This window comes from Pelophylax lessonae (assembly GCF_965119305.1).
Source record: "Pelophylax lessonae genome assembly, chromosome: 4".
Classification (NCBI taxonomy): domain Eukaryota; kingdom Metazoa; phylum Chordata; class Amphibia; order Anura; family Ranidae; genus Pelophylax; species Pelophylax lessonae.
This window is the reverse complement of record NC_138771.1, coordinates 673,081,396-673,096,118: the sequence shown is the minus strand read 5'-3', so window position 1 is coordinate 673,096,118 and position 14,723 is coordinate 673,081,396. Positions and strand designations below refer to the sequence as shown.

At 43.9% G+C, this 14,723-nt stretch overlaps 1 protein-coding gene across 5 annotated transcripts in view; it reads left to right on the top strand.

Moving 5' to 3' along the window:
- LOC309553410 (phospholipid scramblase 1-like) overlaps nucleotides 1-14,723 on the top strand; it is an 814,575-nt gene that overhangs the window by 707,249 nt on the left and 92,603 nt on the right. Inside the window, exons 5-6 of one of the 5 annotated variants that reach the window (XM_082254593.1) lie at nucleotides 5,596-5,757; nucleotides 9,341-9,522. The exons of 3 other annotated variants lie outside the window; for them this stretch is intronic. In XM_082254593.1, the coding sequence (XP_082110719.1) occupies nucleotides 5,596-5,757; nucleotides 9,341-9,394 (216 nt within the window). In that variant the 3' untranslated portion in view covers nucleotides 9,395-9,522. Of the gene's footprint in view, nucleotides 1-5,595; nucleotides 5,758-9,340; nucleotides 9,523-14,723 lie in introns of those variants that run through there. One more of the 5 variants, XM_082254592.1, reaches the window with a different exon arrangement.

Below are 14,723 nucleotides of genomic sequence, written 5' to 3'. Positions count from 1 at the left end.
GGGTATTCGGGGGGGAAGAGATTCCATAACGATCCGAGTCTGTTTGACATTGAGTGTACATATTCATCTAAGCAATATATCTATGTTATATATATATATGTGTATAAGTCTTTTCCATTTTGCAGCAATAAAGTACAATCATTAAAAATAGGAGACAAGAAAGAAACATAGATGAAAAATTATGTTAAAAGAAAGACAGTCCCCAGAGCGGGGATATAGGTGGCTGGGGATTGTGTGGATACCTGATGTCAGCCAATTGATATGAATGGTGTGTCATAGACTATTGTTCTTGGGATAATTACGCCTGTCAGGTAGGGCCTTTGTCTTGGGGCACAATGATGTAGGAGATGGTGTGGGTGGTTGGATGAGGGTTATATCAATCTATATGAGAATTGGATTGATAATAAATAAGTAATTAGATGAAAGGGGTTCAAAATTTGTTTGTTTAAATTTTTAAGCCTAGATATAGGCTTGTAATGTTTGACTGGTACTGTTTATTTTATCAGTACTATTAGTCGGTTTTGCCCGATACAAATCCTTCAAGAAAAGGTTTAAAGCTCTCTGCTTCATTGAGGCCAGGAGGTATGGTAGCTCCAAGGTGTCTAATCCACCTCATCTCTCTTTGTAGGAGGGTCTTATTTCAATCGCCCCCCCTCCCCGGGATATGTATCCTATCCAGGGCCATGAAGCTTACTTTGGGCATTTTTGATTGGTGTTTGTCTCTTACGTGCCTACCAAGTGGGAGATAGAAGTTACACATCTCCATGGTTGACATGTGTGTGCCAACTCTTTTGCGAAATTCTTGTTTCGTTTTCCCAACGTAATAGGCCCCGCAGTTGCATTCCATCAGGTAAACAATTGCTCGAGTTTTGCAGTTAACGAAATGGGCTGGCATGAACAGTTCCCCATTTGGTAAAATTTTGCTTGTACATTTAACAATGACATGGCATTGGGAACATCCTCCACATGGGTACGTCCCTTTGTCCTTGCAGGGATCCTTTCTAGATCCATTTTTAAATTCACTATGTACTAGTGATTGCTGGAGAGATCCAGCTTTCTTAAATGTGATTAAGGGGTTTTCTGGGAGTAGATGTCTTAGACTTGGATCACCGGTGAGAATGTGCCAGTTGTTCTTGATAATTTTCCTGATGGAGTCATGCTGGTTGGTATATCGCATGATGATCCTGTTGGCATTTTCAGGCGGTTTGTCAATTGGTTTCTTGAATAAGATTTCATGTCTCTCCTGCCCATTGGCTCGATTGAAGGCCTTTCTCAGGCAAGTTTTGGAGTACCCTCTCAGTCGAAGTCGTGCGGATAGTTTGTCAGATTCAAGTTTAAAGTCATGTTGGAGGGTACAGTTCCTCTTTAGCCTTAGAAATTGACTGTATGGGATCGATTTGACTAGGGCTGTGGGGTGGAAACTGTCCGCGTGCAGAACAGTGTTACCTGCAGTCTCTTTCCTGTATAATGTTGTGTTGAGGTTAGCATCGGAATCTTTATAGATCCAGGTGTCAAGGAAGCTGATCTTGGTTTGACTATATTGCATAGTGAAATGCATATTGAAGGAGTTCCTATTCATACGTTCCAGGCATTTTTTCAAAAGGTCTTCGGGTCCGTTCCACAGGAGGAAGATATCATCTATATATCTCTGCCATAGTATTATATGGCAAGAGTATATAGAGTTCTCCTCGCTGTGGAGGAAGTCCTGCTCCCACATGCCCAGGTATATGTTGGCATAGGATGGGGCACAGCTAGTGCCCATGGCAACACCGCAGATTTGTAAGAAATGAAGGCCATCGAAGCAAAAATAATTGTGATGTAGGATAAAGTGTAACATAGAGATGATGAAATCATTAAATTTATGGTCATAGCCACTTTGTTGACTGAGTGCTTGTTGTACTGCAAGAATCCCTTTATCATGCGGTATATTGCTGTAGAGCGATTCTACGTCGATTGTAACAAGGTGCGTGTCTGGTGGGATGGTCATGCCTTCCAAAATTTGCAAAAGGTGGATGGTGTCCTTCGTGTATGATGATAATTTGGTTACATGTGGTCGAAGGTGAGCATCTATGACTCTGCTCATGTTTTCTGAGATGTTCCCGTTCCCAGATATGATGGGTCTCCCTGGCGGGTTATTAGCGTCCTTATGTATTTTTGGCAGAGAATAGAACGTAGGTGTTCTGGGGTGTGTGGTTCTGATGTATTCCCATAAGGTTTTTGAGATGGCCCCTTCGTTCAAGGCCTTATCGACTTTTTTATAGAATATTTCATTATAGGATTTTATCATCAGTGGTGATATTTGTTTATAGCATTGTCGATTATCCAAGATGTTCATGCACATCTCCTTGTATTTCTTGTTGTCCATGATAACTATGTTCCCGCCTTTATCAGCTGGTTTTATGGTGATGTTGTCATAGCTTTTTAAGTCTTTAAGTGCTTTCCTTTGTGATTTGGTTAGATTGTCCTTTGTCTTGTTCATACTGAGTCCTTCAATTTCCTTAGTCGTCTGTTTGACAAACAGGGCGACTGCTGGATTGAGGCTTAATGGGGGGAATTTCTGAGATTTTTTCTGGAAGCGGGGTGTTTCCGGATCTTCCTCTTCTTCCTCACTCTTGTCTTCTTCCGGTGGTAATGAGGGGTCTTCCCAATCATCGTCGAGACCACCTTCCTCCAACAGGATATTTAAATCTCTGATCGCGCGAAATTCTGCAGCAGTGAGGCGGGGGTCTTTTGCTTCTGGAGGGGGTTTGTTATACATGGCTTGGAATAGTGTTTTACGTGCAAATAAGTTGATGTCTTTAATAACTTCAAATTTGTCTGCATTTTTTCTTGGACAGAAGGAGAGGCCTAGCCGTAGTACCTCTTCTTCATGGATGGTTAGGTTTTGTGATGAGAGATTGATTATGGATCGTCTCTCCTCTCCACCTGTTTCGATCCTTGGGGGTCGGTGACCACGGGGAGTTTGGTTTGTTTCAAGGTCTTTCCTAAAAAAGCCTTTTGTTTTTTGGAGGGCTCCTCTCTATTTACTCGAAACCTTGTAGCCATTCCCTGGGTTTTTGTACCACCTTGTGTTTGACTCTCCAGTTCTTCACTTTCATTTTCAGTTCTGGCCTCTCCGTCTTCTCTCTCGTTGGGTGTTGGTGTTTGCCGTGGTAGCGGTCCTCTGGGTGGTTGCCCTCTCTTGCGGCTATCTGACCCGGAGGCATGTGATGAGGAGTCTGATGAATAGTAGGTGTTGTCATAGTTGGTGTATTTAGTGCCAGGTTGTGATTTATTTTTGTAGGTCCTTCTAGGGTTGTTCCATCTGTAGGCTGGTCTACCCCCACTGGACAAAGGTATTTTTACGCCAAAACTTTTTTTAGCGCAATCATGTACCAACCACATGGAACAAATTCCCAAATTTCCATGCATAATTTTCATACAGATACGGCCTTATACCCCCAAGACTGAAGCAGAGGAGATACCACCCTGTTTTCCCTGAGACCTGAAACAGAGGAGGTAATTTCATCTTTCTGTTAAAGCCCAATTATGTTCTGTCCAACACACAATCCTTGGATATACAATATAAATATATAATTCCAGGGACAGTTACCACTCTCATCAGGGACTCCGAATGAGGGAACCAGTTACTCTGGACCATGTGAGTACCCCTGAGAATTCTAAGTGGTTAAGAATTTATATATGTCATGGATATTTATGAAACAGCAATTTGGTCTTTCTAGTGCCTGCATCACTATTACTCCTTTCCTTTATGGGGATCTTGTGACTATCTTGGGAAAAAGAGGGGCATGTTCCACTAACAACGACCGAGAAACTGTATATACAAAAAACAAAATGTAAGCTATTTATTCAACCTAGATTACACAAACTAAGTATTCAGTGCATAATGACACTTACAATGTCTAAATATCATTTTAGATATGGTGATACCTTGAAAAAGGCATAGCCGCTTTAGGCAAGCCGAAACGCGTGGGAAATTGAGACGCTACCTGCAATATCCAATACCGACGGATGGCAGGATTTTTGTGTTTCTAAAGTCACCAATACTCACAGTGTCACTTCTTTACCTTCTTGCACTATCACGGATGGGTCTCTCACCCACCCTGCACTATATAATTTATGAAGCAAACATGTTGTAATTCATGTATCTTTTACGATAAAATCTAAAAACGCTTTTATGCTGATACGTTTTCTTTATTGCCTTAAAGTCCCACTTACTGGCCTGAGGAACCAAATACTTCTTTGTATCGTTACTGGATTCTAACCACCTTGCTCATCGCCAGACGTCTGATATTAAAACAATGGATAGCAACCTCCCCCCCCCTCATATCCATGCTTCGGTCGGAGCTAACCACACTTCACTCCATTGACCGCCTTAACACGGACTTTTCGGCCCCATCTGCGGCCGATGCCTTCAACGCCAAATGGAACATTTTCTCTAATTACATCTCTAAGTCTATGGACTCTCCCCCTGATGCTTTCACCTTTCAGGTTCACGACACCCCCTCAGATGCAACCCCTTTTAGCCCTCCCCCTACACATGACTAGGTCTCAGAACCTGGGCCCTTTCCTGACCCTGATTTCCCTCCTCCTGCTCCCCATGAGCAGACACCCTGCCCTCATTCCCCCTTATATGCGGTTGTATTTTTCTCTGCTTTGTATTTACATGTCTTTGTTATATATTATGTTAAACTTCAAAATTTTGAATAAAAAAAAAAAAAAAAAAAAAGAAAGTCTTCCCAGAAGAGTGAAAGTTGTTAAAGCCACAAAGGGGGACAACTCCATATTAATGGCCATGGTTTTGGAATGGGATATCCAACTATCTCATTTAGGTGTGATGGGCAGGGGTTCACAAACATTGTACAATATACTATAGCTTTTTTGAACTGCCAAAATGTACTTTTGGAGTCCCTTGTGTGGTTCACCATTCTGGTCAACTCTGAATCTGCAGGATTCCAACATTTGATATCCTCTGTAATGATGTCTAAACAAGATAATCCGTAAATAATTGCAGAGGCATCTCCACCACTGAAGAGTGACATTCCTCTACACAGGATACATGTACATTTGTAGTTTAAGAAAATGTTAGAATATCCAAAAAAAAAAAGGAATAGAGGGGAAATCTTTCAAAATGAAATATATTGACTTTAGTTGTTCTTTAACCCATCAGCTTGAACCTTCTTCTCCATCATACAATGTCTTTTGTGGCATGTGAGGGGAAGTAGAAGGAAGTATGGAGTTTGATGAAGGAGGAAGCAGTCTGTTTTTATGAAGACTCCTCGTAGAGTGATTTTAGTGTACAGAGATTAACCCAGATTACTGAAAATCAGATATGGGTAGAGTTAGAGGAGGGAGACTATAAAACCTAATGTGTCCTCCCCAGCTGGGATAATTGAGGTATGGGAATACGTTAAGTGAAGTTTCTTACTTTTTCCAGCATAAACTGATTCAGTAATATTTGGGGAATTTACCAGGAAAACGTAATATTTAAGCCTTTATATAGGAATGGTGTAATGTCCTCTCCTATGATTGCTGTTCTCTATGTAGACACTCTGGTGGTCAACATGATCATGGTTCCCTGTCTTCTCCTTCCAGGTTCTATCTACTGACAAAGCAACTCAAATTGGGGTCATCACACGTGTGTGGCGAGGATTTAGCAAGGAGATGCTTAGCTCTAAAGAAAACTATTCTATCAATTTCCCAATGGATCTCCAAGTCTCCATGAAAGCCATGCTGATGGCCTGCACCTTGCTCATTGTGAGTCTGAGAACAATGTGTGTGAGGATAGACAGGTCACTGTATCCTCTCCCTATCTTTATGTCCTCTGTACACTTCCTGTGTTACCTGCCCCGTCTCCTCTGTACACTTCCTGTGTTACCTGTCCCATGTCTTCTGTACACGTCCTGTGTTACCTGTCCCGTGTCCTCTGTACACTTCCTGTGTTATCTGTCCCGTGTCCTCTGTACACTTCCTGTGTTATCTGTCCCGTGTCCTCTGTACAACACTTCCTGTGTTATCTGTCCCATGTCCTCTGTACACTTCCTGTGTTATCTGTCCCATGTCTTCTGTACACTTCCTGTGTTATCTGTCCCGTGTCCTCTGTACAACACTTCCTGTGTTATCTGTCCCGTGTCCTCTGTACACTTCCTGTGTTATCTGTCCCGTGTCTTCTGTACACTTCCTGTGTTATCTGTCCTGTGTCCTCTGTACACTTCCTGTGTTATCTGTCCCGTGTCCTCTGTACAACACTTCCTGTGTTATCTGTCCCGTGTCCTCTGTACACTTCCTGTGTTATCTGTCCCGTGTCTTCTGTACACTTCCTGTGTTATCTGTCCTGTGTCCTCTGTACACTTCCTGTGTTATCTGTCCCGTGTCCTCTGTACAACACTTCCTGTAATATCTGTCCCGTGTCCTCTGTACACTTCCTGTGTTATCTGTCCCATGTCTTCTGTACACTTCCTGTGTTATCTGTCCCGTGTCCTCTGTACACTTCCTGTGTTATCTGTCCTGTGTCCTCTGTGCACTTCCTGTGTTATCTGTCCTGTGTCCTCTGTGCACTTCCTGTGTTATCTGTCTCGTGTCCTCTGTACACTTCCTGTGTTATCTGTCCCATGTCTTCTGTACAACACTTCCTGTGTTATCTGTACCGTGTCCTCTGTACAACACTTCCTGTGTTATCTGTCCCGTGTCCTCTGTACACTTCCTGTGTTATCTGTCCTGTGTCCTCTGTACACTTCCTGTGTTATCTGTCCCGTGTCCTCTGTACACTTCCTGTGTTATCTGTACCTTGTCCTCTGTACACTTCCTGTGTTATCTGTACCGTGTCCTCTGTACACTTCCTGTGTTATCTCTCCTGTGTCCTCTGTACACTTCCTGTGTTATCTGTCCCGTGTCCTCTGTACACTTCCTGTGTTATCTGTCTCGTGTCCTCTGTACACTTCCTGTGTTATCTGTCCCGTGTCCTCTGTACACTTCCTGTGTTATCTGTCCCGTGTCCTCTGTACACTTCCTGTGTTATCTGTCTCGTGTCCTCTGTACACTTCCTGTGTTATCTGTCCTGTGTCCTCTGTACACTTCCTGTGTTATCTGTCCCGTGTCCTCTGTACACTTCCTGTGTTATCTGTACCTTGTCCTCTGTACACTTCCTGTGTTATCTGTACCGTGTCCTCTGTACACTTCCTGTGTTATCTCTCCTGTGTCCTCTGTACACTTCCTGTGTTATCTGTCCCGTGTCCTCTGTACACATCCTGTGTTATCTGTCCCGTGTCCTCTGTACACTTCCTGTGTTATCTGTCCCATGTCCTCTGCACACTTCCTGTGTTATCTGTCCCGTGTACTCTGTACACTTCCTGTGTTATCTGTCCCGTGTCCTCTGTACACTTCCTGTGTTATCTGTCCCGTGTCCTCTGTACACTTCCTGTGTGATCTGTCCCGTGTCCTCTGTACACTTTCTGTGTTATCTGTCCCGTGTCCTCTGTACACTTCCTGTGTTACCTGCCCCGTCTCCTCTGTACACTTCCTGTGTTACCTGTCCCATGTCTTCTGTACACGTCCTGTGTTACCTGTCCCGTGTCCTCTGTACACTTCCTGTGTTATCTGTCCCGTGTCCTCTGTACACTTCCTGTGTTATCTGTCCCGTGTCCTCTGTACAACACTTCCTGTGTTATCTGTCCCATGTCCTCTGTACACTTCCTGTGTTATCTGTCCCATGTCTTCTGTACACTTCCTGTGTTATCTGTCCCGTGTCCTCTGTACAACACTTCCTGTGTTATCTGTCCCGTGTCCTCTGTACACTTCCTGTGTTATCTGTCCCGTGTCTTCTGTACACTTCCTGTGTTATCTGTCCTGTGTCCTCTGTACACTTCCTGTGTTATCTGTCCCGTGTCCTCTGTACAACACTTCCTGTGTTATCTGTCCCGTGTCCTCTGTACTCTTCCTGTGTTATCTGTCCCGTGTCTTCTGTACACTTCCTGTGTTATCTGTCCTGTGTCCTCTGTACACTTCCTGTGTTATCTGTCCCGTGTCCTCTGTACAACACTTCCTGTAATATCTGTCCCGTGTCCTCTGTACACTTCCTGTGTTATCTGTCCCATGTCTTCTGTACACTTCCTGTGTTATCTGTCCTGTGTCCTCTGTGCACTTCCTGTGTTATCTGTCCTGTGTCCTCTGTGCACTTCCTGTGTTATCTGTCTCGTGTCCTCTGTACACTTCCTGTGTTATCTGTCCCGTGTCCTCTGTACACTTCCTGTGTTATCTGTCTCGTGTCCTCTGTACACTTCCTGTGTTATCTGTCCTGTGTCCTCTGTACACTTCCTGTGTTATCTGTCCCGTGTCCTCTGTACACTTCCTGTGTTATCTGTACCTTGTCCTCTGTACACTTCCTGTCTTATCTGTACCGTGTCCTCTGTACACTTCCTGTGTTATCTCTCCTGTGTCCTCTGTACACTTCCTGTGTTATCTGTCCCATGTCCTCTGTACACTTCCTGTGTTATCTGTCCCGTGTCCTCTGTACACTTCCTGTGTTATCTGTCCCATGTCCTCTGCACACTTCCTGTGTTATCTGTCCCGTGTACTCTGTACACTTCCTGTGTTATCTGTCCCGTGTCCTCTGTACACTTCCTGTGTTATCTGTCCCGTGTCCTCTGTACACTTCCTGTGTGATCTGTCCCGTGTCCTCTGTACACTTTCTGTGTTATCTGTCCCGTGTCCTCTGTACACTTCCTGTGTTATCTGTCCCGTGTCCTCTGTACACTTCCTGTGTTATCTGTCCCGTGTCCTCTGTACACTTCCTGTGTTATCTGTCCCGTGTCCTCTGTATTATGGCCAGATTTACCTTGTGACCAATCATCACCCAAACAGGAGCGCCCTCTGGAGGCAGCTCAGTAGAACGGTCCAATGTACCTGTGATCAATCTTCACATTCTGATCTTCATACAGACAGGAGCGCCCTCTAGTTGCATCTTTGTGTATAAATTATTGTTTTGAAAGTTGAAAAAACTGCTAAAGTATCTATGAAGCTTTTTTTAGAGATATTTTGGATGTTTTCATTTCTGTCCCTTTTTAGAAAATTCCCTTCACTTCCTGTCCTGTAGACACAATAGGAAGTGAACGGAAATCACTCCAAAAATAATTCTCCTCTCAGACAGATATCAACAGAACAGGTGTCCCCTTTGGGCGATTTCTCCTCTTTTCCTGTTCTGGTGACATCTCAGTTTGCGAGATTTTCTCATCACTTTCAGTGGTCACCAGGACACAGTTTTTTCTTCAAATGCTCCTTTCTATCATATCGGAAGTCATGGAACATTTATATGGGGTGACCGGAACTCTTCTGTTTCTTTCAGGACCTTCTGATTGAAGAGCGCAAACGCAATGAACGGTCCCAAGCAGGGAGTTAACACTGATTGGAGGATATCCCAGCCAATCCGCAGGTTCGTCTCTGAAGATAGGATCATACGGGTTCTGTACATGACAAAGAATGAACGGGCTGCATGAAGTTTGTCTGTTTTTGATTTTCTTATTAATCCAAAAAAAAATAATAGTGAAAAGGGGACTGGGGCAGTGTTATTATACAGTATATGAATAATGTATACATCATATGGCAAAGGACTCCCAGAGCTCTGTGACTTAGCTAAAGGGAACAAACTGTGCAACTGCCTGCTTTAGGACTTGGTCTGTCTGATTGAAATTTTGGACTGGGCCATGTGATAAGAGACAGAGCACTCCAAAGACATGCTGGTAGGTTAATTGGATCCTGTATAAAAAAAAAAATTGGCCCTACTGTGTATGTATGTGAGTTAGGGACCTTAGATTGTAAGCTCTTTGAGGGCAAGGGACTGATGTGAATGTTCAATGTATATGTAAAGCGCTGCGTAAATTGACAGCGCTATATAAGTATCTGAAATAAATAAAAAAAAAAATAATAAAATGTCATGATAAGGGTGGAGTCAGTGCTGTGATAAGGGTGGAGTCACTGCTGTGATAAGGGCGGAGTCAGTGCCGTGATAAGGGCGGAGTCACTGCTGGGATAAGGGCGGAGTTACTACCGTGATAGGGCCTGGAGTCAGTGCTGTGCTAAGGGTGGAGTCACTGCAGTGATGAAAAATTTAGGTTGTGTAAATAATGATTATTTCTTTCAGCATAGCTGAGAATTACAGAAGGCTTGCAGGTGAAAAGGAGACCACAGTGCCACCTGCTGGCTGAAAAAAAAAAACACAATGTTAATCTAGGATGTGTCATATTGATGTGATTGCTGATGGATATAATTGGATACAAATGGAGATTTTTTTTGTTTTATTCTGATCAGAATAAATAAATAAAATGTGTTCAATTGCTGCTTCACATAAAGAAAAGAAAACTTGAATATTAGATCGAATCATCGAGGGTCCCAAGAGGAGGGGACAGTCTGGAATTTGGTCCTCTATGTTGAAATGTGCATGCATACCAGCCCAGACACAGCGGGGGGGTGGGAACAGGGGAGTGGTGTGGGGGGGGTGCTATGACAAAGAATACTGCTGTTATATAGGAGGGGTGATAAGAACATCAACAAAACATCTGTCCTGGAGTGGCATACAGTGATTGGTGAGGGTGCTCCTGAAATATGGGGGGGGGGGTCAGTTATGTTATGTATTATATACACTCAATTACCAAAAGTATTGGGACGCCTGCCTTCACACACACATGGACTTTAATGGCATCCCAGTCTTAGTCCGTAGGGTTCAATATTGAGTTGGCCCACCCATTGCAGCTATAACAGCTTCAACTCTTCTGGGAAGGCTGTCCACAAGGTTTAGGAGTGTCTATGGGAATGTTTCACCATTCTTCCAGAAGCGCAGTTGTGAGGTCAGGCACTTGATGTTGGAGAGAATGCCTGGCTCACAGTCTCCACTCTTATTCATTCCAAAGGTGTTCTATCGGGTTGAGGTCAGGACTCTGTGCAGGCCAGTCAAGCTCCTCCACCCCAACTCACTCATTTATGTCTTTATGGACCTTGCTTTGTGCACTGGTCCAAATCATTTGGTGGAGGGGATTATGGTGTGGAGTTGTTTTTCAGAGGTTGGGCTTGGCCCCTTAGCCCCTTAGGCGTCAGCATACCAAAAAATGTTGGACAATTTCATGCTCCCAACTTTGTGGGAACAGTTTGGGGACAGTTCCTCCCTGTTCCAATATGACTGCGCACCAGTGCACAAAGCAAGGTCCATAAAGACATGGCTTATTGGGTTTGGGGGTGGAGGAACTTGTCTGGCCTGCACAAAGTCCTGACCTCAACCCAATAGAACACCTTTGCAATGAATTAGAGCGGAGACTGTGAGCCAGGCCTTTTCGTCCAACAGTCAGTGCCTGACCTCACAAATGCGCTTCTGGAAGAATGGTCAAACATTCCCATAGACACACTCCTAAACCTTGTGGACAGCCTTCCCAGAAGAGTTGAAGCTGTTATAGCTGCATAGGGTGGGCAAACGCAATATTGAACCCTACGGATTAAGACTGGGATGCCATTAAAGGTCATGTGTATGTAAAAGCAGGCGTCCCAATACTTTTGGTAATATAGTGTACATAGATAATAATAAGAGCATCAACAAAGGGTCTGTCCGGAAGTGACATACAAAAATTGGTGCAGCCTCCCTATTGGTTCGAGAAGCCACACATCATATTAAAGAACCAATAGGGAGGATTGGGAAGTTGTAGAAGGAGGGTACAGGAACATTTGGGATGTAGCTTTACCTGTCTGTTCACCTGGATCTACAGAGCACATCCACTGAAGGAGGTCCCTGGGTATTTCATTGTACACTCAGATGGGACTGGCAAGTTTTTTTAAAGAAATGTCCATTTTCAACCTCTTGGGGTCTGGTGGGGAATTTCGGGGTGAGCCCACACTTTTATTTCAGATGTTTCCCCTAAAGTCCATACCAGACCTGAAGGATCTTGTATAGAAATGGAGGGGGGGGGGGGCAACCATGCCATTTTCTGTTATTTCTTTGTGGGGGTCCCCCTTGACACTCATAGCAGACCCTCATCTAGGATAATGGTGTGGTATTGATTAGGGAAATCTCGGCCACATTGTTCAGAAACAGAAGGACAGTGGCTGGAAAGATCATTTACCAACAATTTAAACACTATTTTTGTTAATAAATTTGGTGGGTCCTGAGTAGAACTTTTTCTGGGAGGAGCTAATGCAATTTTCTTCATACTATATGTGTATGGGGTTCCCCTTTACACCCATAGCAGACACTCATCTAGTATAAGGGTCTCAAAACAAATCATGAGCATTCCGCAGGGCAAGCATGGGAGATAACCGGCAGGCCAAGAGGGGGGGGGAAATGACGCTGAAGATTCACCCCGGCCAATCAGGCTCCCATAAGGGCACCGCCGAATCCCATGAAAGGAGGAAAGGGGCAGAGGGATTTTAATGGTGCCATAGAATTTGGGGTACAGCAAATAATAAAACACATGTAATGATCCTGTTTTTTCTATAAAACACAATTTTTTTTTTTCAAAAGATTAGTCGATAAAAAATCTTGATACATACATGGTACATTCATAACATATACGATGTGCACCTAAAACACCAATAACAGTGTAAATGTATCCAAATGGGCTACGGGCTAATAGACATAATCCAGGGAAGGTTGTCCTTGCTAATAGGTAAGAATATGGTCCGTGCCCAAACAATGACTTGACATGTTCCGCGGATCTTTGCCACTTCCTCAGAAGTTCCTGTTTTGAAATGTACTCTATGGTGAGCAAACAGAATATGAAATATCAATATAAAATATACACATATTAGACATTTCAGTGTCGCCAGCTATGGTCCTCCCATACAGTGCCACCACCACCAGGAGATCATGAGAGGGAGAGGGATGACCCCAGCCACATCAATTAACCCCCCAGGCGGCTGTGGTGTCGCCTAAGTAGAGACCGCCACCAAATCATGAGGAAATATATGAAGAAGTATATAAGTACATATATATCCCACCTGTGTTCAGTAACTGAAAACGGGCTAAATAGGTGGGGTGAGAGTGAGCACCAACGCTGGCAACATATTATTGAAATCTGTAGATCATAAATACACACTTACAGTACTCATTGATATAGGACAATATCATACCTGCCAACTGTCCCGTTTTACCCAGGACAATCCCGGCAAATAGGAGCCTGTCCCAGGTAATTTACATTGTCCCTGTTAATCAGGGACAATGTAAATCATTTAAAAAAAAATATATATATATATTTTTTTTTTTAATTTTGTTCCACACAGTGTTGCTCTCACCCCAGCTATGTGTTGTAGTTCTGGCAGCAGGTTGTCCCTCTCTCTCGGTGCCCGCTCACTCTTCCTGCCTGTCGCAAACTTAACGTGTCACCGGAGGCAGGGTGTCAGCATGGTGCACTTTCCGAAATCCGCCAGCAGGGGGAGGCAGAGCACCTTCCGACAAGCTGACACTTTAGAATTGCAGGGAATTGCGATGAGAATTTTAAACTTTAGGCAGAAGTAGTGCAGCTGAATGGGAGAATTATTCCAACTCTGCTACTTTGGCCTCAAGTTTTCAATTCCCTTTTCAATTTCCTGTAATTCTCTCTTTATGAAGTAGACCCTATAATCTCATAAGTAGGCGGAGATTAATTATGCAGAGTGGGTGGAGCTTCGGGGAAGTGGGTGTGGTAAGTAATTGATAGCTGTGCTGCAAAGTGTCCCTGGAAATTTTTTTTCAAATGTTGGCAACTATGCAATATACTGTACATATAAACATACAAAGACTGAGTAATTTAAGTGTGTATTTATGATCTACAGGTTTCAATAATATGTTGCCAGCGTTGGTGATCCCTCTCATGCGGTACCCCCTTTCCCCACTAGAGGGGGGCCTTTGCCACTCTGGCCCCACTGGCGGATGTGCGCTGCCTGGAGGGGTGGCGACGGATGTGTGGAGCGGTGCTTCCGCTCCCTTCTGCCAACTCCCCTGGCCCATTGGTTCTGGAGTGAGGAGATCTCCTCTATGGTCCGGGAGAGAGGTACTGTGCGTAATTCACGCTTGCGCAGTTAGACAGCGGGTGCGGCGTGTCAATTCCGCGGCTTGGAATTGGTTGCTGTCTGGATTGTGACGCCTAATAGGACACCGCCCAGATGCTGGTAATCACCGGTGGTCGGGGTGGCGTTGTGTCTCTAGATGGAGTAAGTAGAGATGGTAGGGGATGTGGCACTTGGTCAAGGGGGATTTTGGAGACATGGACGGCTCTTTTTATTCGGCACTAATTTATCTTTCTTTTATTATTCTGTTCTATCTTTTATTGCGGGTTATCTATAGATTAAGACACTCAGTGTTTTCCATCATATGCCGATATACAATGAAATCCTGAGACCTTCTATCTAAGTGGCATTTTGAACATCTGTGGCTTAACTCCCCGCTATGCCTGACCATGGAGACTGTACCTGACCGCCGGTGCTCCCCATTCATCCTATCTGACCTCTATCCTGAGCTTTATGAGGGTAGAAATTATTTATTTTAGGCTGAGATTATTTGGCTATACATGTTATACTGAATGATTAACCCCATCCCGTTATTATAGGAATCAGAGTTTGTAAATCAGAGATGGATGTTGTTCTTATCAACAGATTATGAGTATCAGTAAATCTACTGGCTTAGAGATCCCCCCCACCTATTTAGCCCGTTTTCAGTTACTGAACACAGGTGGGATATATATGTACTTATATACTTCTTCATATATTTCCTC